This window comes from Betta splendens, chromosome 24, assembly GCF_900634795.4.
Source record: "Betta splendens chromosome 24, fBetSpl5.4, whole genome shotgun sequence".
In the NCBI taxonomy this organism is placed as follows: domain Eukaryota; kingdom Metazoa; phylum Chordata; class Actinopteri; order Anabantiformes; family Osphronemidae; genus Betta; species Betta splendens.
In genome coordinates, this window is record NC_040901.2 from 6,360,867 (window position 1) to 6,388,782 (window position 27,916).

The 27,916-nt window shown below is 46.7% G+C and overlaps 1 protein-coding gene across 9 annotated transcripts in view; it reads right to left on the minus strand.

The window, feature by feature from the left end:
- Nucleotides 1-674: 674 nt before the first annotated feature.
- The window catches only part of LOC114850186 (MAM domain-containing glycosylphosphatidylinositol anchor protein 2-like), a 105,627-nt gene continuing 78,385 nt past the window's right edge, over nucleotides 675-27,916 (minus strand). For 5 of the 9 annotated variants that reach the window (XM_029142210.3, XM_029142211.3, XM_029142212.3 and 2 more), the window contains 6 exons: nucleotides 23,291-23,439; nucleotides 17,772-17,949; nucleotides 12,104-12,124; nucleotides 10,196-10,351; nucleotides 8,679-8,840; nucleotides 3,527-4,210 (listed from right to left, as the gene is read on the minus strand). In XM_029142210.3, coding sequence (XP_028998043.1) covers nucleotides 3,855-4,210; nucleotides 8,679-8,840; nucleotides 10,196-10,351; nucleotides 12,104-12,124; nucleotides 17,772-17,949; nucleotides 23,291-23,439 — 1,022 coding nt within the window. In that variant the 3' untranslated portion in view covers nucleotides 3,527-3,854. The other 4 variants (XM_029142214.3, XM_029142215.3, XM_029142217.3 and 1 more) reach the window with 1 other exon arrangement.

The following is a 27,916-nucleotide window of genomic DNA, read 5'->3' on the forward strand; positions in this document are numbered from 1 at the left end:
CTTGCATTTAAAGGTGGTTTTGTTTCAGAGCGTGGATAAGCCTGACTTTGTGGGAGTAGGTCATGTACTGTATGTGTGGAGAAATATAAAATGGATTTCATATGTTGAGACCTTATACTGTATGTTGTGCTTCCTGTACTCCAACATAAAACATTTATCATAAACCTCTGAATAGAGCTTCTTTAACATTTACAAGTTATACAGTTACCAAATTGGTTTACTCCTTATGCTTCCGTCAGCTGTGGTACTTCAGCAACGCAAAGGGAGACACAAGAAGAGAAAGGAAGTTAAGTCATCTTGAACAGAAGAAAAAAAAGAAACAAGACACAATTCCTCAAAAACATTTGTCATAACCAACAATGAACGGAATTTTCTCATTTTCTTATTTTCTCCTTTTTACAATACATTTTTTTAAAAACCCCGCTGGTTAAGGTTATGGTCTCAGGTAGATCTTCCACAGTCAGTCTTCACAGTTTGTGTAAAAGCAGAGAAACATTCTCGCTAGAGTAATAAAATATCATGACTATTATTATGGTCATTATTATCTTTTATTCTCATATTGTTCCATATAAATGGTGGAGGATAAGGGTGAGCCTGCAGTCCCAAAGTTCCTACTCTCCTCCCTGTACAACGCCATGTTTTATTCAGCAGTTGTTCTTTTCTTTTGTTTAAAAAAAAACAAACAAACAAAAAAAAAACACTCGCCCACGGGGAAGGGAAATTATGGAAAGCGAGAGCGGGGAGAATTCATTCCGAAGTGTCTTTATCCTCCTGTGTGATCTTAAACTGTCTCTGCGAGAAAAAAAAAAATCATCCAGAGCCTCACTCACTTTCACCATTGCCGCTGTTTTTATCCAGATTGTTTCCAAACCTGTGCTCAGGGTCTACTAGCAGCGCCTGGGATAGCTAACACACACACACACACACACACACACACACACACACACACACACACACACACACACACACACACACACACACACACACACACACACACACACGGAGGGGACGGTCCCATCTGGAGTCATATCAACACAAGCCCGTACTGACCCTGAACACATCCTGCCCTTCCATCAGCACTTGTGGGGCAAAAGAAACATAGAAAATAGCCCATCAGAGGAAACATGAACAGATGTGTTTGATGTTGCTCAACACCCAGGCTCACGGTTCGGTTTGTAATCTGAAGGCACTTTGTTTCATGGCAGAAAGTAAAGTGGCTTCTGTTCCACAGACGGACCACTGATTGGATATTCTAATCGGACCTTCCTCCACCCTCTGCCTGCCCCCCCGCCACTTTCCAGCCCTCCAACATGTCTGCCCTCCGGTCCGGCTGCCCGCACCTCCGTCGCCGGCGCCACCGCACCGTCCGCTGGCCGCTTGGACGCGTGAGCACAGTGTTAAATGACACATAGGCAGCTACAGGGGAATACGCAGACAGAACTAAACGTCGCCAGGGTTCCTTGTTTTCTACAGTACAGCACCAAGCAGATAAGGAAATGCCAAGGTGTGATGGCTGGGCTAGAGTGAAAAACGAGTGTCAGTGATTGGCATCTGGTGCAAGAAAATGAAGATAAAGTTACACAGAGAAAGGTCTGATTCCATGTATTTGTACGCGGGGAAATGTTATTTCATCTTCAAAAAGTCAGCAGTGTCTATATCCCACCGCCTCCCAAAGATTTTTTTCAGAACTTCATAAAATAGTTCTTGTGCTTTACAAACAGTCCTCCCTCGACGCCTGTGAAGTCTTTTGCCAAAGTCCAGGCTAGTTCATCGCCCACCTGTCTTTGTGCTCATGAAGACGTCCCGAGTTCCGCACCGAGGAGAGTTTTCTGCAAAAGAGGTCTCTTTAAAAAAAGCAGGAGCGCGACTTCTTCATGACGTTTCCTTTTTTGTTTTTTTAATTGCTATTTTTTTCTCTCTTCCGTTCATCTCAGCCCCTATGCGACTCGTCAGGGGAGCGCCGCGGCCATCGGGTTACATGAATCTTTGGTGATTGGATGTCGAGGGTACAGCTCACAGACGGCGGGTCTGAATGTTTGCCTCTGAGGTGAGGAGGAGGGTCACCTCTGACCTTCCAGCAGGGTCATCACTAAGGTGATGCTTAATAGCCATATATGGGAGGACGTGGACGCAGCCTTGGTACGGAGATCTAAACAGATGAGAGAGAAAGAGAGAAGTAGAAACGGGGAACGAGAGACGCCCCCGGAGGAAAAGACAGATTGGCACAAATCACATTACTTGATGAATAGTCGACATTTCGAAAACTTTACTCGTTACTTTACTCTTTACATCGTTGAATGGATGTCACCTCGCTTACACACTACTCCAGCTGGCTTCCTGGTATCTTAGCCTAGCATAAAGGCTGATAACAGGAGCCTGGCTTCTGTCCAAAGACACAAAACCATGGTGTACAGAGGAAGAATCAAGCTTTTGACAGTTCTGACTATTTCCGCTCAACGGAGTCTGTGCGCGTTTGCTTGACAGCAGCCTGCGAGGCAAGCGCTCCTCAGTGAAACAAACGTTTGGTTGACATTTGGACCCGGGAAACAGCCAACACACTGTCTCCGCTGCTAATTGGTGCGCTTTAGGGCTTCTGTCGGATCTCCTTCAACAAAAAAGGTGAAACGTCAAGAAACACAGACGTGAGAGCGCTATCGATCGCCTCCTCTCCAAGCGGACGAGCGCTTCGACCCGGAAGTTGGGCGACTCTTGACTAACCTGCGAGACCGGGTCATAAATAGCTACTCGGAACCGCTCTGGACCAATCATCAATCAGGAGTCGCCTCCGCTCGGCCCTGGTGGGATACTTCTCATTTTCCTCCCTCTTACAACTCAAAGTCATGTAAGATTCATCATGCGGGATTGAATTGCATAATTCATAACATTACTCCGTCCTCAGCCTGGACGGCCACTCCTATAGCTCCAGACGAATTAATGTTGTCTCTTTGAATCATAAAGCATCCAAATGAAAAATAAGCCAAGTAATAACTTTCCAGTAATAAAAAGATTACATCTTGCAGACCGATCGTCCCAACTCTGATTGTCTTGTAGATGCCTCGCAGTGTTTTCTGCTAATGACATGAAAAATGAGAACTAGATTACCATGATTCATTTATGTTACGTTAAAGGGATGTTTAATTTGAAATAATGATCCTCCAATAATAAATACCAGGAGTGAAATGGAAGAAGCAGCGTTTGTCTGTCGGCCAATATAACCTTGTCAACTGCAGCCCGTTTTTCTGTGTTTACCTTCTGTTTTTTCCTGCAGAACAATTACGGCTCCACTCAGCCAGCGTAGCTATCATTTATGTGATTACAACACGGCTGCCATGGCAACTGCTTCGTTCCACATGAGCCAGTAGTTCAGTGCTGGCAACTGTCTAAGATTAGACCCCCCCCCATGAATCCGGAGGGGCCACTCACCCGGCGGGGGGTCTCGACACTCCCCTTCCTCCAGCGTGACGTCATCGATGGCGATGTCGCCCTCGATGCCCGATCCCCGCACGCCTTCCAGCACCACCTGAAAGAGAAAAAGGGCCGCGCCTGCGCGTGACTGTCTGGCTGCGAGCTGCGACGCGCCACGCAAACCATGAAACGCCGCCGCGAGATACGATCTCGAAGTAAGCACAGAGTGTAATTCAGCAAAATTGTCCCTAATAAAAAATAACAGCTGGTGGTGAGCGCTTGTTTCAGTTTTTATTGTCAGAACATTTTAAAAACCAAGTGTTCTCGTGGTGTTGGAGCAGACAGAAGAGAGAGTGGGAACAAAACCAGACTCAGAGGTGCAGCTGAAACTATAATTACTTTCCACAACTGCGGCCATAAAAATGATGAAGAATATTGCAGGTCTATATTCACTCCTCGCAAACATTAGGCCTCCTGATGGCGAGCCATGAGTGATATTGCTCTCTCCTCGCCCAACAACGCCTGTGAACTCCTTTCTGTTTAATATCGGGGCTTGTAAAGCGGTGCATCAATATGCGGCACCCTATGGAAACTAATACAGAGAGCGCAGAGGATGGAGGCCAGTCGGGGCAGCGCGGCCGCGCGCTGGACTGATGGAGCCTCGTCGGTCCTACCTGGAAAGACGACGTTGGGTGCACGCTGACTTTGGCCTGCTTCCAGTGGTTGCCTTGGTTACCGCTCAGCGACCACACAGGCGCCTCCGACGCTGACTGGCCCTTCTGCTTCAGAAAGGCGTTCAGTGTTCCTGCGCGTGGAGGAGACGATTACACGCGGGTCAGCGCACTCACTCACAAACACTCAGAATAGCTATTATATTATATAAGCTGATGGTAATTACTTTAAACTGCAATCTCGCCTGCATGTTCCCTCCCTGCCGTGCAAGCCCCCCCCCCATCCCAAACAACAATGCACTTCTGTTTAACCAAAGTAGGTCACCGGTACTCAAGGTAAGCAGCCGTCGCCGCTTCGCAGCAATCAGCAGCCACGTCTGCAAGTCTGCGAGGACGTGACGCCGGAAGAGGAGAGCGGAAATAGGGGCAAATCAGCGAGAGCGGCCTTAATGTGACTGTTGTACAGCACGGAGGGGCGAGTGGATGAGACTGGTGAATGTGGTGTGACTCTCCTCAGCTGGGTGCCCACGACTGGGGCTAGTGCTGCAGATACACCGTGAATATTTAAATGATGCATCCAGCATGAGGTAGAAGGAGGAAATGTAATTGCTCTGTACGAGGCAAAATATATGACATGTAGATGAAACACTGATGCCCCGTTTATTTTAAGCTCACTCTGCTCAATCTATGTACTTTTGATGGTAATTGTGTAAGTGTGTGCATGTGTTTTCAGCCTGAGCTCTGTTTGATATTGTGAACCAGGAGTGACAGACTCTCAGCACTGAGGTGTGAACGTAGGTACGACTGAGTTGTCGGTAAGTAAAATAAAACCCCAGCATATGTTTGGCTTGTTTTTGCGCTCGCCCACTCCCTCTCCCGTGTGCTGTCTTCGACTCGAGTCGAAGCTTCCTGGTGGTTCGAAGGATGCGCCGAGACACTGTGCATGCAGGAAACACAGGCAAAAAAACACCAGAGGTCGAGATCTGCACATCTAAGCGGAGCATTAATAATAATACATGACACTACTGTGGATTAAAGTTTAAAAGTGATATTCAGTTTTCACTCTTAGGCTTAACATCACCTCCAGCTCCATGCATTTTAAATTGATGTATTCCTCTTCATTCAAAGGTTAAACCCAAGTCACTGATAGGTTTATTAAAGAGACGTCCTGAAAGTGATGCTAAATTATTCTCCAGCTCATTATAAGACAAAATAATTATCACCAATGGGCAATATGTGATTCTGAAATTCTTTTTGAGTATAAACAATTTTTCTTCAGAACTTATGATTTGCACCAAACTCTGTCTGACTTCTGCCAGTTCCTCGTTACGTCTCACCTGGATTTCCAATAAAGCAGCATGAGCGAATCCACAGGATGTGATTGTTTTGAAAATGCAATATGACATATCCATTTCAACTGTTTTCATATATGACCCCGCAATAACACAAAAACAGCAGCTGTTATTGAGGCAGAATGTATTAGGTCTGAAGTGAAGACTCCCCTCAGTGAGGCCTCTTGTCTGGCCCTGGGCTTTGATAAAAAAACTGTCAGATGATGACACCGAGTGCAACCGCTTCAGCCTCCTCACCAAACGCACCAGTTGTGTATTTGTCATGTGGGAAGACGGGGAGGAGAGAGAGACGGGGGCCAGCGTCTGGAGACCCGGATCTGCTCGGCAGTGACACCGTAGCGGATCTGAGCCGGACCGGAGCGTCAGGCAGAATCTGTATGGAAAGCTGCACTTCAGCGCCGACGAGGCTGCGAAGCGAGAAGCGCCGCAACGCCGCGTTTGATGCATCCTCGCCTCAGCGAGGTGCCTCATTACTGTCCATCCCACTTCAAACAGCATCTCTGCGAGGAGGCTGCACTACACGCGCGCGTTCGCATCCTCTCAACAGCGTCGCCCCCCCATCGCAGACAGCACGATCTCCAGCGAGAGATGAGCTTCTCGTACAGAACATGACCCGCGGTCTCATCTCCCGCTCAAGTGCTCCGAGCGGAGGGGGCTCCTCGCTGAGCCGACCGCCATGTTCTTTGAACTCATCGCCGCGTGCGGAGGTCCTTATGTCGGTGTCATCGCATCCCGGGCGAAGCCGCGCGCTGCATATGTTCCGCGGTACCGAGCAGTACCCGCGGCGGCCACTCGTGCACTTTGAGAGGATGTGAAAAAGCCGCGCGAAAAAGTGAGAAGTAGCTCCTGGAAATTTTCAATTACGTGGCGAGAGGCGAGAGAGAAGCGGCACGGAGCGGCGATGCCACCCTCCTCGCTAATGAAAGGACGACTCCAGCGCCGCGCACAAGGTCAGGCTCGAAACCGCCTCGCTCCGCGCGCCGCGCCGGAGACTTAATCCTATAAACAAATGCGGCACGGGCTCCAAAGGCAAACTTTGATGTGCGCCTCAGTAATTAAGCGTGACCCGGTGGCAGGTGTCCCCCGCCAGCTAACGACGGAGGAGTTCCTTTGAGCCTGTGCCACTGTTCCCATCGCTGTGTAGGCGAGGCCCCTTATCGACTGATTGCGGCCGTCAGCTCTGCCGCGCAGTCACCTGACTGAGGCTCAGCTTAGCGTCCCGCTTCCCATCGCAAACAGCAGGACCTACTCGGAACCACAACGCTCTTTGGGAGAAAGTGTTTGAACGTGCGTTATTTTGAGCATTCATCACGAGCCGTCACTTCCCCACGCGGGGGAACGACACCGGACCGGCGTTCCTGAGCTCACGGGCGTAACTCTCCCGCAACCGGAGAGGCAGAATACTAAATGGAGCGTGGCCATAGAGGATCTGAGCCGGGTTTCAAGTCCTTGACATTTAGCCCATTCATCATAACATGCCACAGTCTGGGCCTGGGCTCCGCCACAGACGGGGAGGGCAGGAAAGAGAGGGTCTGGCTGGCGATCAATTTGAGCAAATTGGAAATGTCACGGCCTACTCAACCTCGGCAGGGAGCCGGAGGAGCTCTCATCTCCAACCGAGTCGCCCTCCAACACCTCTATCCTTACATCCTCCCTCGGCGCCCTCGCCTCCACCGCTCCAGAAGTTGGGTCCATGGACACCCCACTCTGCCTTTCTACAGGACAGCTGAAACACAGCCTGGCTTAATTTCAGCAGCAACTCTATGGAGTCCTGCTGTGCACTAGTCGGCTCACAGATATTATATAATTACACATATTTAACCCCAGTGGTGTTTGAAGATGCTGTAAGTAGTGCTGAGTTAGCAAAGTGGAGCCGCCTGTTTGTATGGAACTAAAAGTCAATGAAGGAGTTCCGAAAATGAGGTTCTAGTGTCTAAGCTCCACCACGAATTATCATGACGCACGTTTCCTGGCACTCTTTGCCCGTCACTGTGCGTGTCAGCCTGAAATGCCATGAGAACTGCGCTTTAAGGCCAGTGCACCAGTAATCTGTGTCCACGCTTGCCTCGCATGTTAACAAACCACGGAGGCCGCGCGTCGTGACTCTGTTTGTACGAGCCACACAGAACCGAAGAGCCGTCGGCCTTTTTTTAAAATCCAAATGTGAAAGGTGATGGCGACAGCTAGGAGTCCTGCCGGGGGGAGGTCACAGCCAGACATCTGGCAACGGTGGCCATTAGAAACAGTGCCTTCAAGGGCCTTCGCACCCGGAAATGGAGGCTTCAGTGTCAGAAGAGACCAGAGGTTTTAAAAGCTGCTGGGTCGTGTGAAATGCTGACAGCGGCGCTAGTGCGTGACTTCTCACGGCGCTTTGATGTTGTTGCCCTCATTCCCCTGTGCCAGTAAGATAACCTGCATCACGTGACCTCACGAAGCTGTGCATCACCTAATGATCTGCTGAAATCACCACTACGCGGCTCGCGAGCTCCACAGCCGCTCTCGCTTTATGTTTCTTTCCTACAAACAACACGAAGGCAGAGCCGCGGCGCTCGCGGTCGGCTGATTGGGTCCCCGGTGAAGGACGCACGGCACCGAGCGCTCCTTCAGCTGCTCCGCCATCTTCAAATAGGCCACGCAAGGTTGTTATCTGCATTCAGAGAGGAGCGTAAGAGCTAATGCCCGGGATTTGTGTACACACCTTTGAAGAGGGTTGTTGCAAAAATGAGATATCTTTCGCTTGGAAGATCTGACAACTGCACCAGCAAAAAAAAAAAAAATTTTTTTGCATGAAAGCACAAAACTCCCCGCTTCACCCACCACAGGGACAAACTCTTTGGAAGAACTCAAGTTCTGTTGCTTATAGGAGAAAGCGCAGGGCTCTCTCGGTGCATTTCTTCTTTCGCAAGCGGCAACACAGACGAAACGAAAGGCCCACCGTGAAGCATGTAGGTGGCGACGAGCACATTCTAGATTCTCATCTCTCAATTTCTGCCTCAAAGACACTTTGATGAATGTTTTCTTTGTTGTAAATTAATTTTGCTTTGTGGGTTTCCCCTCGTGGACTCACGTTAGGTCTGCACAGATGAGACTGCATCCACTTCGCTTGGCAGAAAACCGCTGCAAGTTTGAGCTACATTAAAACGCTTTCACTTTAGCAAGCGGAGTCCAGAACCGCGACAAATTATTCAGAAGAATCAGAGCAACTACGCGGTTATAATGAGCGAGAAACGCCGGCACGGACGCAGCTTACCTATGTGTTTCCCGTACATGTGGTAGAAGAAGCCGAAGCAGTAGGCGGGCGGGTTGGTGATGCCGTAGGGGTTCTTGGGCGCCACGTTGAAGAACGGGCTGACGAGCCGCGCCTGGTCCCCTTCCTTCCGTGGCCTCGAGGTTTCAATGTACATGTAGAATCCTGGAAGAACGGGGAATAAAAAAAATTTGATTCTGAAGTAGCAGCTTTCTTTACTGGATGTGCGGTGGAATCAATTTAAATCAATCAATTTAACTTTAACCTTATTGAAGAAACAAACAGAATACATTATGTAAACGACTTATCCAGGAGTATAGAGGAAGGTCAGTGCTCCATGTGTTGGTAATAATGCATCCCTGCAAATATAACGTGCTGGGGTTTTTGCATTTGCCTCAGCTCTGTCTTTCAAACGAGGTCTGTCTTATTTGTTTGTCTGATTACTTGACTTCTTGTGTTGTTTTCCAGGTCAACACATTCCCAGATGTTGCAATTAAGGCGTGTGAGCGCAGAGTTGTTATCCGCTCAAGGAGGAATCTGCAGTGAATGACGTGGCCACGCACACTGTGTGCATGAATGTGATGTAAACACATAGTTCTTCGCTGCTTTCTGATGCACCCACATGTCATTTGTCACTGTACACACTGGGCAGAGAAGGTGCATCTCTGGTCATGCTCAGCTGCTTTTTCAGCCCGTCTGCGATAGAAACTGTCCGTATCTCAGATAAGGACAGTTCTCCATTTACTAACGGCAGTAACCAGGGGCGAGTCGAGTCAATAACAATGGGGTTACGCTCACGGCCTCTCGCTCTGACAGCTGCGATGCCGACCGGGCCGAGTAGAATGGTCTGCGGCCGCCTCCGCCTTGCCGCAGGCAGCGGGACGCTAGCTAGCGAGCTGCCCTGTAGCCAAAACCAAATGAAATATCTTCCTCCGCTGAATCTCATATCAGATAATTACACGCAAAGAGGAATGGGCCTGGTAATGAAATGCTGGACATTTTGAAACCATTAGGTGATTAAAGCCAATGCATTATTTACTGCTTCAGCTGCTGCCGCTGCTGTAGCGGCACCATAACAGGCACTTATAATCCACCACAGATAGCTTTCATTAGTGAATTCAAATAAAATCCTCAGATGGATCCCTACAAATCCAATTTTGTTACTTTGTCATTTATAAAGTTCTTGAATATGAAATACCTGCACAAATAAGTAACATACTGAATACTAAACACTATGCAGATTGGTTTCGGTGCCCATGGAAACAGCGACAGACAGTGACCAGATTATATTGAAATAAAATGATCAAGGCTGCGTATTGTTACACTGTGCCGCATCAAGCAACTGGTGACACAATGAGTACAGCTGAGATCATCTATTATGCATGTGGGAGCGCTTCAATCTTTCCAACTTATTTTAGCATTGTGAAAAGTGGCACCTTCGCTGATGCCGTGTGCTTGATCTGTGTTTTCACAGCTGCATTCGGATTCACGTTTCAGTAGAGGGGTTTGGCCACACTCACCCTGCTTGGACCCGCTGCGGTCCCCACTGGGGCCTGTGTTTGGCGTGTACTTGGTGTCACGGGTGGCGGCGCTGTGCCGCGTCCAGTCGAAGTCATCGTTCTTGTCCTGCGTGAACATGCAGATGGGCTCCTCCTCGAAGCTGCAGTGGAACTCTCCTGGTGTGCGACAGAGCAGGACCCAAGTCTCACACAGAAAGATCAAGATAATACTTACACATAGAAAATTCCCTAGAGCGTGTGTGTGTGTGTGTGTGTGTGTGTGTGTATGTGTCAAAGCAGCCTATTAGAGGCTACCATGCAAGCCCACCGCTGAAGTGTGATGGATGGCATTCAATAAACACCCGCCCACACCAACACACAACCTCAGGAAAATAATATTAAACTAAATACAAATCACATGTGAAAGGTTAGAAACCGAATCGTGATTTTTTTTCTGAATGCATCAGTGTTTTCAGGTGATAATAATTTCAAATGCTCTTTTTCGTGATTAAAAGTAAAAATGAGGTGATTGTCCTTGAATGTTTTTTTTTTTTTGTCTCACTTGTAGGACTCGGTGTAATCAGTTTTTAAAATTGAGAACCACCTCCATCCTCCTCTATCCCTCTCCATCGTCTCTGTAGTGGGTGTAGGCGGAGGTATTGGGCACTCCCCTCCCCTCCTCCCCCCCACCTCGCCTCTGCTGCTGTCTGAGCTCTGACTGCGATACTTTGAACTGGCGAAGTGTGCAGAGAGGGACTGCGTGCTGAGTGGGAGGTGTCACCCTTTGAGGGAAAGGTCACAATAGGTCACGTGTGCTGGAGGGGAAGGTGTAGAAATGACTACAGTGGACTGATAAATCATTCCAATCCAGATAGTGAGAAAGTGACCGGCACTTAAATTGCGGGGTAGTGACAAGATCGACTGTGTCAAAACCTCCATTTAAATCATGTAACAAACAAAGCAAAACATCTAGCCAGAGGACACGCGGGGTCCTCAAAGAGAGCAAAAAAAAAAAAAAAAGAGCATTTAAATTCAGGATGCAGGCGTGTGTTCTGATAAATATTCATTGATTTATTAAAACATAGCTGGGAGCAGTTTGGAGTGGTGACCTTGAGAGGAGCAGAAGCTGCAGCTTTTGCTCAGGTAACGGAGGTAACACGGGCGGAGGTGAAGTGTGGGTGGAGGGGCCGAGGGACGGGAAGAGGTGGTGGTGGAGGTTGCAGGCGCTGCTGGATCGCCTCCCCGCAGCCATGCAGATCGCAACAGTCACCGACGCCCCCGTCCGCTCTGAGCTCAGCTAAATGTTTTCTCATCCTGAGCCCAGAAGAGACGGAGGATTTGGAGGGTGGGAGGAAGAGGGGGCGTGCAGGTACGACAGCCTCCTTCGGGGATTTGGATAATGATGTCGGTGATTAGGATGTTTGTTATTATGTTGCCAATGTTTGCGCCAGCACCTACCAATATATACAGCGCATCCATATGAATAAATAAGCCACAACAGCGCACTTCGCCACAGCAAACAGCGATTACGTGCGGATTCTCAAGGCGTGAATAATGTGAATTTGCTCCGGCAATGAAATGCAGCATAAATGGGACTAAACATTAAAGAATATAAAAAGGCAGCAGAAGCATACATAAGTAATGCGAGCAAACACACTCACGGACACAAACACATCCACATCTCTTATGCAGATGCAGCAAGACGCAGTGTCCTGCAGAGATCCGGAGCCCTGAACACGCCCAGCGGCCTGATGCAGGTTCACCCAATCCCACTTATCCCACTCCACTTCGTCGGCCTGTGGAAAATACCTTCCAGTGCGGCGTGACATGTTGAGAGTCAGATCTCGGCGGGACGTGCGCTTGCTCTGAGCCGCTCCGCTGTTCTCAGACTCTCGCACTCTGACAAGACACACTTAGTGAGGTACTTACTCAGGTGAGGGTTGATGGGAGCTGCGGAGGAGAAAGGCCAGAAAGAGGCATTAGTACAAAATATCTCAGCCGCTCCGCCTTTGTGCGCGCGGAGGCACGCAGAGCGCTACAAGCACTCTAAGTGTCACACTTTAAAATGGACTTTGGCTGTTTTGTGTAGCTGCGCTACAGGTTGCGCGCCGGACGAACACAAGCGCGTAGACAGTAGCTGTAGCTGTAGCTATTAACCTTGGGCTCCGCTGTCTGCTGGCGTCTCGGAGCACAGCTGATACAAGCTCTCACATACAGTATACAGTGGTATCATGGAGCAGAAAAGGAAGGAGGGCGGAGAGTTAGGCGGCGCGGTTTAAAGGGGAACAGTCCACGTTCATTACTGGCATTTGAAGAGAGAAAGGTGACAGCAGTCGTTCTCAGCCTGTTATCAGACGCCGAGGACAGAGGGATTAGGAGAAGCAGCATGACCACATTAATACGCTTACAGCACAACTGCTTATCATTACTGCCATTTAGAGGCATCGCTGATGTTCTTGTCCAAGGTGACTTCCATTTGCACACTAAGCCCATTTAATACTTCCATTAAGGAGCCAATAAATTATAAAAATGAGTAATAATCACGAGCGTGTCTGATAATCGCGTTTGCGTAGCGCTTTTCGGATGTTTCCACGGGAACTTTTCTGATCAAACCCTGATGAGGCGGCCGCATTGAAATACGCGGCTCCTTATGCATTCTGTCCACCTGAACGCGGTCCAGTGCCTCCCTCATTGATAATTTAAGAGGTTAGCGCTGCAGCAAACACAGAAAGGTCAAGGGTATCACGCAGAGTTGCAACGAGCCAGTTAGTCTGCACTTCACTTTTTGCAGAGTAAATACCATTTAACCTGTCAAGAAGATTCATGGGCGTTTTCATGATCGATTGCTGACCGGCTGAATAGACGCGATACATCAGCTTTACTACAAAACTATGTTGCAGCGTGATTTATGAAACCGCGCTGTTCATGAGGGGAATTGATTTTAATCCAGCCAATTAAAGTGAGTAATAACAAATCATTCCCCACAAAGGAAAACATGTAGTGAAGACGGGGCGAAGCACTGTGCAGATGGCGGAATTAGTCTTCTTCAAAGCGCCAGCTCGAGTAGTGATTTCTGTTTATTGCTTTATGGTTCGTGGAAGTGTACGTCCACTTGTTCGCTGGTGGTGGAGGAGAGCGGGACGCGAGCACAAAGACGGAGGCGGAGGGCGAACGCGACGGAGGGCGGCCCCATTGTGCTCCAAATTGAATGAAACATCCAGTGAGCTGCGACGCTCATTGCGCCCCTCGTTCTGGGGGAAACGCTCCTCCGGGCAGCGCAAAGTGGCGTGGCTCCCACGAAGGCGCCCGCGGAGCGGGAGAAGCCATTTAAATGACAACCCGCAGCCTCGGGCCTTAAAGGAAGCGGATGCGCCGTTCTCCGACAGCCCTCTACTCCTCCCGTCTCCGCCTCCTTTTTCTCCCAGCCTCCTCCTTCCCGGGCGCCTCCTCCGCGTCCGCGGTTATGAAAACACGTTTCCTGGTCGGTTCCCTCCTCTCACCTGCAGCGTCCCCGGGCCGACTCGCTGCGCTCCGGTCTAAATGAATACGTCTGCTCGAGCGCTGTCTCTGCCCCCACTGAGGAAATCAAGCTGAGCACAGCGCAGGCCCACAGGCTACTTCGCTACCGCTGTGCATGCATACACAAACAGAATAACAGATCATTTAACTTCCAATTTTAATGACTCTATTGGATATGGGAAAACAAACAAGGAATAAAATAAATTGAGGCTGAGGTCTGTTTTGTACATACTTCATAAATCAACAGTCTTTTTATAAAAGAATACAGCTTTTACTTTAACTACTTGAGCCTGTTAAAATGTGTGCAGACCTCAGATGCTCTCTCTAAATGGACTGTTGTTACAGCAGAGGTGTGAAAAGACCTCAAGTACACGGCTTTAAAAACATTACGTCTTAATGTTTGACCACTATGTTTGCCCCTAAAGCTTCAAAAACGTTGTGAGGCGTCATTGTAATAGTTTTGACCAAAAACAGTCTCAACTTCCATTAAGGGCGTGAGGTGTTTGAAATTCGTGGTTTCTACTTTTCCAGCTCGGGGGACAAAATAAACTGCTGCTGGATGCACGAGTGCCTTCCCCCCGCTACAGTTTAATGTTGATTGAAGCGCCGGCGAGCTCAAGGACGGCGGTTCACAGAGGTCGTTGGCGGCACAAACTCTGGCTTCGTCTCGGCGTGGCTCCCTGCTCACTGGCCTGCGGCTGTAGTACGCAGCAAGAAGACAATTCCACGCGCTGCAGCCAAGTGTCCCCAACCTACACACAGCAGCCACGCCGGTGCCTCATCTGCCTGGTTCCCATTCATCATGGTTAGAGGGTCTGGGCCGGTGCCATGACGCCGTGTGATGGCATCACAGCTGTCACCAACAGGCTGCGTGAAGGTAATTTAGCAAAATGACAACATCGCAGCAGCAGACCTGGATTCTAAATCCCAACCAGACACACCCAAACATACAGTACAGTAGGGATCTCGTGTAGATTTCTTTTGGGTTATGTTCCTCTTGCATCATCATGGTGGGGTGAAGCCTTAAAAGACAAACAAAGGGGGAAAATCGCCCAGGGAGGGAAAAGGTGGGGTGTCACTAATATATTGCTCACAATAATACAGCTATCATTCTTAATGTGACGAAATTTGTCAGAGCACAATATTAATGATATTCTAACGTGTTGATGTATTTACATCATCATTGTGTTCAGCAGCAGTGAACATGCCCTGCAGCTACAGGAAGGAGAAAAGGCTGCTGCTGCTAAAAACAGGGAAGGGAAGCGGCGCGGGTGTGGTTCCAGTATAGAAATTCAAGATGCCACAACATTAACCTGGAGTCAGGTCATTTGAAATGGAGACTAGAGCATATAAACACGCTGTGAGGCGTTCCATAGCAGCGGTAAGCAGTAAGTCTGGCTTAATGTGGAGATTCCAAGCTGCCCGACTCAACCCACCTGAGCAGCTGCTTCCTGTCTTTACGCCGCACTAATGGAGTGCTAGCTGCAGTTCTGCATTCATCTTCACCTCAAAGCGTATTTCCCACTCGCTTTAAAGGGAATGCAGTTTAAAAACTTATAAAAATAATTTATACTTTGCACCAGCTGTGTGCTTCACTGAATCCAGGGACCATGAGACCATGACTGAACAAAAAGCTCAGCCAGGGATTACACCACCCGCCACAACCTTGCAGAATAATAACACCGCGACACCTCAGCAGCCGGAATCATCAGGAGCATGGGAATGTATTTGATGTAAGATTTAGTGTTTTTCACTTTAGGAGAGGCATCTAGCTGTCACTATGAGCTGCATAAAAATGGAATATTAAGAAATAGCAGCAGTCTCGCCGAGCCGCTGTGACAGGCTTAAACAGTAAATCCTCAGCGTTGGAGCAAACCGGAGCGAGGAGGAGACGCGGCTGCTGAGAAGCACCAAACAGATGCCGAGTTTGTCACTGCAGCAAAATTTGAAAGTGTGTCTTTGGAGCCCGGTGACATAACCATCCTTCATCTCACATCTGGGGACAGTATAACCGCTTTTGTGCTTTCTTGCCAACTCAGAGAAGACGCTCCCAGCGCCTCTATGTACATAAGAATGATTGCTTGGTCTATTGGGCAATGATGAGAGAAACACGGTCGCAATTTAGAGGCCTTCTATTAAAAAACAAACAAAAAAAAATAAACAAAAAGGACGACCAATGTAAACAGCGGTGTTTGTCCTGACGGATAATGTGTCACACTTATTGTACTGTACAGTAGCTCCAGGTACTGAAGGCTGTGCCACTGCTCGTTAAACACAGGGACCAGCACACCCTCACACACAGCTGACTGGACTGTGGCTTATTGCATTGTTTATTTCACTAAGATGTGACGCTCGTGTACCTGAACCGTCCCGGGGGCCTCGGGCGCTGCAGCTTTTTCTATCACATATAAATATAACTGCATTATCATTTGCTATAAACGCTCACTTTCTTCGTGCCTCTGGCTCAGACGTTTGTCTGTGAAGTGAAAACGCGAAATGTAATTGAACGCTGCATAAATAACACATTATATTATATTATTATTATTATTATATTACGCCATATGAGGCACAAATGTTGAAGATGTAGACTGTGTACAGTAATGCTCGTCTCTGTTTGCCATTAAATGGAGAGAGCATCAGCTGATGCTGTAGCTCATAAACAAACATCCCACAGGTCCCAGTTCCCCGGCGAGGGTGAAAGGGATAATGGAGACGGTCCCAGACTGGTTTTCACACGTCAGCCGGGCCGTCTTAAGGGAGCGCGGTGGGTTTTGCTCAGCCCCACATTTTAGCCTGCTACGGTGACGCTACGCTGTGTGTAGAAGAACAGAGCAGCCCTAGAGTGATAATTAGTCCAGTCTCTCGTTGAGCAAGCGATTCGCACATCAGCACTGGCTGCCTCCTTCCCTTTCCCCCCACTTTGTTCTTCTGCGTGTCCCTTCTCTCTACATTCCCTCTATCCCTCCCCACTGTGCCTTCCTCTTTCTTAATTAGCCTCAGTTCTCCTTCCTTCACTTTTGATTGATCCAATTCGACTCAATTCAGCTGAATTGGATTCAGTCTTCAGCAGACATCACAGGGTATCACGGACTAAAACCAAATAACAGCAGAGAAAGTTTATCTGTGAGCCTGTCTCTCGTCCTCTCTTTCAGAATTCTCTTTGGAGCCGCAGTAAAACTGAATAATTCACAACTGCAGCAGCACTCAGGAGAAGCGGAGCAGCCGGTGATAGACAGAGAACACTTGGCCAGTTTGTTTCTGAAAATTCTGGAATACCTGTGCATCTGTTCACTGGCACTGCTAGGGCAACTGTGGATACTACTGTAGCTTTTGTACTGCAGCCAGCATTCTGCCCTCCTGGCTGAAGACTCTGCCTCAATTTGCATGCCGCTGTTTCATCTGTACCGAAACACGGTGTGTATTCTCACTGGCTGCCGTGCCATATTGTGCGTATCAGCTTCATATTATCCTATTGGCTGCTACTGTCTCATTGTAGTTCTGATTCCAGATCTACATTATTGCCCTATTTAGGTGATGCTAAAGTTAGGTTTAAGTCTGTTGTCTGGTGTCATGCGGATCATCCTGGGGCTTTCTAGCTTTCAAAATATTTACTTTTGTCTGCATTTATTTTTGAAAATTATGAAGATAATGTCAAAGAAACTGAGCGATGCAAAACATGACTCATCTTCGACCAGTTCTGTTTGGTCTCGTCAACCAAACCGCACACTGAGTCATGTCAAGATGATCTCAGCCTCTGCCCCAGACCAGGACAGACCTGACTGGAGCAACACGCGGCCATGAGGAAGTGATGATTAATCAGCTGATCAGCATTTGTTAGCCTCAAACTGGCAAGGAAGCAAAGCAAGCTCATTCCAAGCCGTCCCCTAATGACTAGATGTGCTAGGTGCAATTCAAATTATTTTAATGAACGCGCTTTGTGCTGCTTCTGCCTCACACATATCATACATAATACATCACTGTGATCATTGGTATGATTACTGATACCACAGTGAAGCACAGACTTGAGCTGCAGATATAAACATGATATCGGGAGAAGGAGTCAGGCTGTCGCACTCACCGCTGTAGGTGACAATCCGGATGGTGGAGTCACCCTCTCCGAAGCGCGTGATGGGGGTGAGGCGCACTTCATAGGACTCGGGCTTGATCAGCTCCGTCAGGTTGTGCGTCATCAGCTCCCCTTTGTTGATTTGGCCGTCCACAGGGATCTCCTGCTCCCACCAGCGCTGCAGCCCCATCTTAACACGCGCAAGAAGAAGCACAGCAGTCAAAATCTCTTTGCCACTAACTAAACACACTGAGGACGATGCAAAATAAAAGAGGTATTCAGCAGCACATAGAGTGAAATCCCAGCTAAAAAAAGGATTTTTTGGTCAAACCAGTGGAGACAACCGAACTTGAGTTAGTAAAACAACTCTTGTTTTGGCAGCATCTCAGGTTTTGAGGAGATGTGAATCTTTAATCTGGATTCTGTGAAAAACACCTCAGATCTCTCAAGTAGGTCAGAGTTGCTCGGGGCTCGAACCCACCGGCTCACGACGATCCCACAAACTCTGCACCAAAATGGCCACGAACTTTAATCCTTCGCGGTCTCCGTCACACTCCCCGTTCTTGGAAACGCTAAGCAGAGAGAACATTTTTGCAGGAACACTGTACATACTGTACAGCACTCATCGCGACTTCTATCGGCGGGCGACAAAGAGGAGAAGGCTGCACAGCACCAAGGTCACGCTTTAGACGCCGCTGCTGTGTGGGAGCACGCTGCACGACCACTTCTCACTCTTCACAAGGATGTCGCCGCTAATCTGCCAATTAACCTTGTCTACAGGCATTTGTATCATCCATTAACAATATGCTCTATACAACAGAAACACCTTTTTCTTCTGCAAGCTGTTGACAGCTCGCTCCTCATTAGTCACATTTACTTTGCAATTCACATCCTCTACATTCAAAAGCTGCTATTAACAAGTGGCAGGTTCATCTTCCTCAGCACACGTAGGCCTCAGTCTGCACTGTACAGTCAGCACATTTATTTGAGACTCCTTCCTTAATCCAGTGCCTCTTTGTTTTGCTAAAAACCCTCATTTTTAAATCTCACTTGGCCCGGTTTAGATTACGTCTTTAGCCGACTAAGCTCGAGCATCACATCAAAATTACCTTCCGCGTTTCGCTCTCACCGCCTGGTGACACCGCGCAGCCCGGCCCGAGAATCAAAGCAACAAAACGAGAGTGTGTTGCTGCATTCGCTGGGGGGCAAACGAGAACGAGGGCTAAGCTTTATCCTTGAGAATCGGTTTAAGGTGAACATTTGCACTAAGACAAGTTGCAGCTCCTGCATCACAATTAGCAACTATACGTGCCCTTCTCAGTCAACGCGGACGGGGAAGTGCGTTTCTAGCAGAGGGGGAGAGACGATGAATGAAGGTGTGATAGCAGCGAGGCAGTGTGTGTGAAAACAATACCAATTAAGTAATTACTTAGAGCCTGGATGAGCCACAATTACAGGGAGAGACTTTTCATCACTATTAGTTTGCAGGTAAATAGTGTTGTGTCTGTCACTGGTAATTGCAGATGGTGCATTTGTCCTTTCCTTTTAGCATTTAGCTTTTCTCTTAAGGACAAAAAGCAAAGCGGTTAATTGCTATGAATGACATAGTGGTGTTCGGGAAGAGCACATATTTATGCGTGTGAGCTCACATTCGCTATTTTTAAGAGTGAAAAGAGAGACTTTATTGTGAAAAAGCACACAAGTGTACACAGAGGTGCATTCAGAATGACAGCGTTTGGCAGGTTGGGTAAAGTCTGCAGGCGGTTTGTGAGCAGTTTACAGTCTGCGCAGTGACAGACAGTTGCAAGGAGTTATCTATAAACTGGTACTTGTACGAATGACAAAACATATACTGTCTATTAAACATCAGCACATTAGCGCGGGTGCTAACGCGCCTGACTGGAACCAGCTGATGCCGAGCAGTCAATCTGTGCCCACAAGCTGTTTTGAACATGAAAACCAACATGTGCCAGCGTGGAAGACGTATTTAGCAACAGACCTGGTGCATTAGTTTTAAAGTGTGATGCGGCCATGTTGAATCACAAATTTGGTCTGGAAGGACTTATTATTTCATACGTGAAGCAGTTCTTTAAAGACGTTTTAAAAGTCAACATTCAGTAAACATTATGTGGCTTTAATTCATTACATCAAGTGCCCTTCCATTCCTAAACTGTGTGAATGTCAAGGATAAGGAGCGACATCAAAGTTTTAGAAATGCAGCATTCAGAGAATCAGTTTTGGCATAAGCTACAATCCTAAATCTCCTTTACTACATCATAAATTAGACTGTAGTGAAACTCCAGTCTGTGCAGATAAGGTTCACTGCCTTGCTTTTCAGTGGCTTAGTTGGTCCTATATAATCTGTGCATAATACATTAGTGTGTTTGTTTTCGGTTGGTCAGTTTAACGACATACTCCCTTGCACCATTAAACTCTTATCCCTGTGTTATCTTTTAACTATTGATTTAAAAGAAATGTTTTATCCTCATTGTGTTTAGTGCCTGTTTAAAAATGGCCAGTTTCCAGTTATTTAAAACCAACACAGTAAATGAACATGCCTGTATAAACAGTAGGATACTGTACATGTGAAATATATGGCGTTTGCCAGTGAACTAGTGCATCTGTGTGACTAAACCAATTAAGTCTAACGACTTTACAATTTTATTAAAACGCTACAGCTTGTTACAGAAAGGACTGTAGTTCTCAGAAATGTTTCATTTGGAATAGATCTGATAGTAGATTGTAATGTGGGCACTTTGTCAATTCACTTTATGATGGCAAAGCCTCGGAGGCCTCCACATTAGCTCATTAAACATCCCAATTCGCACGCACCTCACTGTTCGCTTATGTTCAGATAATTGTCGACTACTGTGAGCATAAATAACAGTATCAATACAAAAGTGTGTGGCTGTAAATCAGTTCTGGGGCTGTGTCAGATTTAAAAAACATTTAATTAGGGATTGGTGTGTTGCTCCGTGTCCTTGTGTGTGTGTGTCCCAAAGCTCCAGACAGATGGAGCCCTTAAATGCTATTCTTGGCAAATGCTGCCTCAAACTTCAAATGGACAAATTAAGGCAAAATAGTTGAATTTTTTGTTCCCTACACCAACAAGGAATTGTGCTTAAATGTGCAAATACAACTTGAATGTTGACTGAGAAAAACATTTAACTTTTCAAATGCTTTGAATCATACACATCGGCTTATGGATTTTGCCCCTTTGTTTTGATTCCCATTAATGTTCAATGAATCTCTGCGTCCGTGCCCAATTAAAGTTTCTGTTTACATCCCATTACCTTTCATTCTCCACCTTTTCCCCACTGAGGGAGAGCGCAACATTGATTTTATTTTCATTTGATTGCGGACGGCAGTTCATGGGGTTTTTATGGCGACTTTAAAACAGCAGAAGTGATCAAAGCAATAGCAAGAGCCAAATGGAAACACGGCAATAATCAAAGTGAGAGTGTAACATTAGACCGTCTACTGTAGATTGCCTGTGTATAATTAGTATGGCTCCTGTTGATCCGCTTGCACGATCTGACAGATCAACTGAAAAAAAGACCAAAGCGAAAGGGGAGGAGAAGGAAAAGAAGGAAAGAATAGGAAAATGAGTTTGGAAAAAGTTATCTTAGAGGGGTTGGAGTCAGGCAATCAAGCCTCTGGACAACAGAGAAGGCTACAGTGTCAAAACAAGGCCAGGTGTCACACCTTTCCATAGCATTCTTGACAGGTGCAGTGATTTGTGTTTCGCGATTCTCGCCCATGCATGCCTTACAGCTCCACTTCCATACGCACTTCCTCACCAGGCCTGCCTGTCTCTCCAAGGGGCGTCGTGAGATAACACAGAGCAATATATTACAGAGCGGTAATTTAAAAGTAGTGGGAGAAAATTATAATAATTCTCAGGGATTGGCAGGGGAGAGGTTTCTGGATCTATAAATAGACCAAAGCGGTGCGGTTCACGCGCTTCGCTCACTGCACCACTCTCACAGCCCGTCTCCAAAGTTATTTATTTACAAAGGAAGCCTCAGGTTCTTCTCGTTTCTCTTTGCTCTTAACATCTTGAATCAACGAAATCTTATTAGAATTTAAATCAATAATGTCTGGATTCAACCAATCGCAAAGTGTGTACTACTGAGTGAGTGTTGCAGCCAATTTCCCCACAGCAAAGATCTGCTTTCATCTAAGACAGTGGAGGATTGGTTGTTCTGCCTCAGAGGAAAGAAGTAATGGTCATACAAAGTCCCCCCTTGGAAAAAAATTAATTTAGCCAATCCCTTATACATAAAATATACCAGTGCAGTGATCTTTTTTTAATAGGCACAGGCAAAGGAGCCGGAAATGTGGACGCGATGTCTAACTTACCCTGGGTCTGTTCGAGCACGGATGCAAATGTCATAGTTGCTTTAATAAGGAAAATCTGTAAGTGGGAAGAGCTGAAAATATTAAAAGCAAATGCATATATATATACCTGGCAAGTTTTCAGACGAACGCCTGGCAAGCGCAAACACGAGCTCCGCTAGCGCAACACAGTTTACCAGCCAACAGGCCAACGGAGGTAGTTGACAGAAAAATCACTGCTCTGCACAGACACGGCGGGTATAGGGTGGTTTTTTTTTTTTCCAAGCCGCGATTCCTTGAGGGTGTAGTGTGAAACAAACATGAAATTATATTATTCATTGCAAACACAACTGTCAGGCTATGCTTGGCAAATTCGGAGCAGAACCGAGATGGATTTAACATTGCGGGCACACGCTACATTCTTCTTTTTTTAATCTGTTTCCCTGAATTGCAGCACGGTTTTGCGGCACAAAGACGACATTAACCTGAAAGCCGGCGTCGTTAACCTGCGAGTTAGTTCGCTGTTCCAAAGTCGCTCTCCACGCCCCCCCCCCCCCGCCGTCGCAAGCGAGGAGCGATCAACTGCGAGCGCGGCGCCAGGCGAGCGAGAACGCGAGAGGGACGCATTGATTGCCCAAGAAAGAAGAATGCAGCCATGCTATCCATCAATACCGCCTGCCTGTCATCTGTGGAGTTTACTTGAGGAGCAGGGAAAACAGGAGCTACGCTTGCTCGGTCTCTCTGCGGGATTCCCATCCACTCCTCCGACTGAGCTTCTGATGGAGCCGAAAAAAAAAAAAAAGAGAAGCAATTCAAGGAAACCACAGAACTCGCTCAAATGACTGCCCCTGACAGGTTCTTAGTGGTTTTGCCGGGCCCACAGAGGCTCATTCACATCCTCAAAAACTACAGGATAACACAGGCAATGAATCGGAGCGGAAGATTCGGCACCGTTGGCTGGAATACAACAAGGAGGAGCAAAGACTTCTATCACATGCTTAAACTGGCAGTAACAAAGGCTTTCGCTGCCCTGGGGCACGAAGCCTCTAATTCATGTGTGAAGTGTTGAAAAGACAATGACCCGTTCCAGTGACTCTGCATTACGACCAACATTTCAGACTCTTAAAACTCACACTGACTGCAATGGTCGTTTTTAAGCTCATTGACGATAGGACTTCAATGTAGCATCCCACCTGTCTGATGCCGAGTCTGTAGGCCACGATGCGGTCCACGGCCCCGGGGTTCATCTGGGTCCACTGGAGCTTGAAGCCGTAGACTCTGGGCCTGTTCTGCCACAGAGGGTTGTAGGTATCATAGTAGAACTCTGGGGGGTAGGCCTTGCCTGGGAACAGGAAGAGGGAGAGAGAGAGAGAGAGAGAGAGAGAGAGCACATGGACGGAATATTCTTAAACCCATCTTACTATGTACTTGTACAGCAGATCTGAATGAACATTAGAGGCTCTATAGTAGGTGCAGGATATAACTAAAATGTGCTGGCCTGCTCTAAATTCAAGTTAAATGTGTCATTTGTTAACAGGGTGCAAGTTCTTTACGGCAGAAGAGAGTGCTGAATAAGCATGAAAGGGATGAACGGTAACTCTTATCCTAAGTGTCGTGTTTGTTTTGCTTCTAGTCTATGTGATAGTCCTCATTGCTGCTGTGATCCAACTCTCTTTAAGGATGATAAGTGTATGTTCACTGATGGGACAGAGTCCATTCAAGGATTCTGAATACATGACTATATAGCATGAACCAGGCTGTAGTATGTCTCCTATATGTAACTGCTGTATGTGCCCAGCGATAGCAGATCATATCTGCCTCAGCTCTGCATTGTCAGTGAGAATGATTTCATGCATGGACCAACGCGGATCCTCTCAAAGGTTTTTTTTTTCTTTACAATAATTCTCTACATGCTTTACTTCGATCTCGGAGGAATTGATTTCCAGAGAATCCCGGCCCGAACTGAGAAACTCTTTCAAGTTTTCAGCTTTGCCGTCTCGGCCGACGCGCTGATGTCTGCGAGCGGAAGACGGAACTGGCAGAGCAGTGCGTTTTATTAAAAGACGCAGAAACGAGCTTACGGGACGACCTTCCAGGCAAAGAATCACAATTTACCTCCGTGACACGTGCTTGTGCTGGTACTGTATCTCTCCCTTTTTGTCTTGTTTATTGAAGTGTGACAATACCCAAGGCACGCAGTTGTTAATAGCCATGGAAAAAACAATAGACGGCTATTGTAGCTCAAACAAATAGAGCACTGGGATTTGATGTACCCACACACTGATCCAGCGAGTAGTTGAAGTACATCAGGCAACTGGATAAACCTGTCAAATTAGTTAACGCCATGAGCTAATTATAATGATGTTATTAGCATCAATAAAATGGCAGTTTCAGTGCTTTGTCAGCTGATTCGAAAGCAAATGACGCACGATGAGACCAGGAAAGAGCAGTGGTAAAGTGTGAACCTGCAGCTGTTTCTATACAGTTAACTAAAAGCTGCAGTTCAGCTATTTCCGTGCCAGGAAAACCTGCACCGCCCTGCTCCTCATGCAGCACCGCTTTTAAAGGCCTCATTTTGATGAACAACTATGGAATATTTCAAGAAAACCATAACAATTGAAACTTCAGAATTTTGTATTTCCATTTTAAGATAAATGCATCTCAAAAAATTTTAAAAAGGGAAACTGTCTTGCTAAGATGCAAGACAGAATAATATATATATTTATTCCCCCACACACAAAAAGATGCCAGGATAATTACTGCCTTGCACTTGGCTTGGCAGCGTTTGGCTGCATAGACGCAGCTGTGTTTACAGCATACTGTACACCAAATGTTACATAAGGCAGCCAGCCAGACAGTGTTAGCTCGGTTCATGCACTCTGTGCCGTACAGTGAGGCTGATAATGAAAAGAAGAGGCTGCAATTTGCAGCCGAGCAAAGCCGACAAAGGTTAATTAAACGGACGCCTTTCATTGTGCGTTGTCATAGGGCGACATTAAAGATTCCCACAGAGACTGTGATGAATGCATTCATACAAATGCACAGTCTGCTGTTTATGCCAATTCCTGATGTCAATTTGTATCTCTTACTTAATTCTCTGAACTGTTTCCCAATCGAGGCAGAAACACCATCAGAAACTCACTGATGAATTGTTGCCTGTTCAAACATTCAGCGTAATGAAGTAAAATAGCCCTGGCTCCTAATGACATGTAATGTGTGGTGAAGCTCATTACCTAACCTACTTACACTGCTTGGACCACATAACCCTGGGTGGAAGACATCAAACAAAGTACAGAAAGCTTAATTGATTTTTTTCAAAGTCCTGTTTATAACAGCAGAACCAATGCAATGATTCATAACAGCTCAGTAAAAACCCCTTCGGGCTAAAAGCTGACCTTGTTTGCAGACTTCCCTTTCATTTAAAGCAGTTTATGTACACGGTTCCTTCTTCAGGAAAGCACGTCCCACCATATGCTGAACCTTGCCTCAGTATGAGTTCGATTCACTGGGACCACTGTGAATTCTGTTTGCTCGGCCCCTACATGGCCTGTTAGTTAACACAAACAGAGGCTGCTCTGACTAATCTTGATATATTGTCCTGATATAAAAAGGCAGAACCACAAAAACGGGTCAGAAAAATAAAGATAGGAGAGGACAGTAACATGGGAGAACGCGTTGTGTCTGTCCTTCAAGCCTGACAGACTTAACAAAAGATTATTCAGCCTTTCTAGTCTCACCGTGTAATGTCAGTCATTACTACCTACAGGATCCATCAATGTCAGCGTGTGTCTTTGAGTTGCAGAAAGGATTCAACATCATTCTCCATTTACCACAGAGGAGAAGTTCAAGCCAGATGAATTGGGGCACAGACTAGAAAGGCAGATAGCTGGGTTACATAAATCCACGCCTGCAACTCAAAGCTATAAGGCTCAGATTTCCATTTGAGACCACAGCGGATGCGTTGGCTGCAGGTTTAAAAGTCATGATTAAAAGATAAACACTAAAAAACAGAAGGCACTGACTAAAAAAGGAAGAAGAAATACATAAAGGGGAACAGACAGAAACGATGTCAATGACATAATAAAAATTAAAAAGTATCATTGTGCAGATTCATTTTTAAAGAAATTTCCTCTTAAAATGCTAATATCTCATGCTGCTAAGTTCGGGCACCATGCTCCACTACGTGTTTCTGCAACATAAGGACAATAGCTCCAATAAAAAGGGAGCTGGAACCATTATTATGTAAAATCTGAATTGATTTCATGAGCAAACTCACGAACGCAGACAAAGACTATCTGCAGAGAACTGTGTTGTTCTTTTCTTCTGGTCCACAGTGAACTGCCAAAAACAGGGATTAAGCAAGAAATGAGAAACACTGTTTGCTCTTTCTCTGCAAATTTCTGAATCGCAGCAACGCTACAATACGCAGTGTTTGGGGGGATGGCTCATTGAGGAGAAATATGAGGAAGGAGTAGCTGTAAATGATTTGGTTTATTATAATTATATATTAAACTGTACAAATGAAGGTTAATACGCCTCAAAGCGCTGCTCAGCCTGTGAGAACCGCTGTTTGTGGCTCTGGTGAAAATCTTGGAGATAAACTAAACATCCATCATGTTAAATTTCAGGAATGTGTGGGTGGATTTTTTTCTTGTTGCTTATCAGCCCCCCCTCCCCCCTTTATTTGGTTGAGCCCTTTAAATCTCATGCCTGTGAACTGTGTTTCACCTTATCACCGTTTCATCGGTACACATCTGCAGCCCGAGGACAGGAAGTACACTAAACGCAGGCTTGCACATAACTCACTGACTGAATTAGACTGGAAGAAAATCAAAGAAGGAAAGCAGCCTGACGACGCAAACACGGAATGTTTTCCCCTAATTTCCAAATCTCCACTCACCTTGATTAAACCCGGGGCTCGGAGAGGCTGAGCCAAGGCTCAATGATACACATTACATCCCTCTGAGGGGCCTCTCCCCTGGTACAATACGGCCAACTTGGTCATTACAGCCAACTCACTGTGTCCCATTGATGATGTCCCGTTGGCTTGGCACATGGGCATCCATGCACATGCACACACGCTGTCCTTTGGCACAAGATTCTTTGAGGCAACCGCGTTTATATAGTCCTTTGAGCAGCCTGCTGCCTGGTGTGTATGCATGTGTTTGCCTTATCGGCCCATGTTTTCCATGCTTTTTTGGAACGGATCTGTAAGTTTAATTCAGTTGCTCTGGCTTCAGGCTAAAACCTCCGACTGATATTTTTATTGCGCATCAAAACCGACTGAGAGAAGTCAAAGAGACTATATGCCACTCTGTAAACTAAGCAAAGACACAACCTAACTTCATAAGCTACAACAAATATTTCATACGCTTTATCCTGAAACATGCTTTCATGTTGTAGAGATGAGCTGATATCCACTGTCTCACCAGTAGATAATTTATTTGAACCATGCTAGTATTGTAGACCTAATATTGCAGCTAGTGAGTACTGGGGTAAAATAAAAAAAGAGCTGGAGTTATGGCACAGCAGATTTTATAGATGATGGGAGGAACCAAAGCGGATTTTCTGCATCATGCTCCTGCACTCAGGAGGTTACTAAAAGAGCCTCCATACCTTTGGCAACCACCGAGTCCAGATGGTGGGAATCTGGAGCATTGAGCGGGAGGAATGGAGTGATGGCGGGAGAGGGAGGGAAGGAGAGATCGAGGATGAAAGGGAAGGAAGGGGGGGTGGAGGCAAAAAGAGGCAGGGAGGGAGCGTGAGCCATAGCAGGCGAAATCCCAGCCCTGTTGAGAAAAACAAACGGCTGGAGGGGA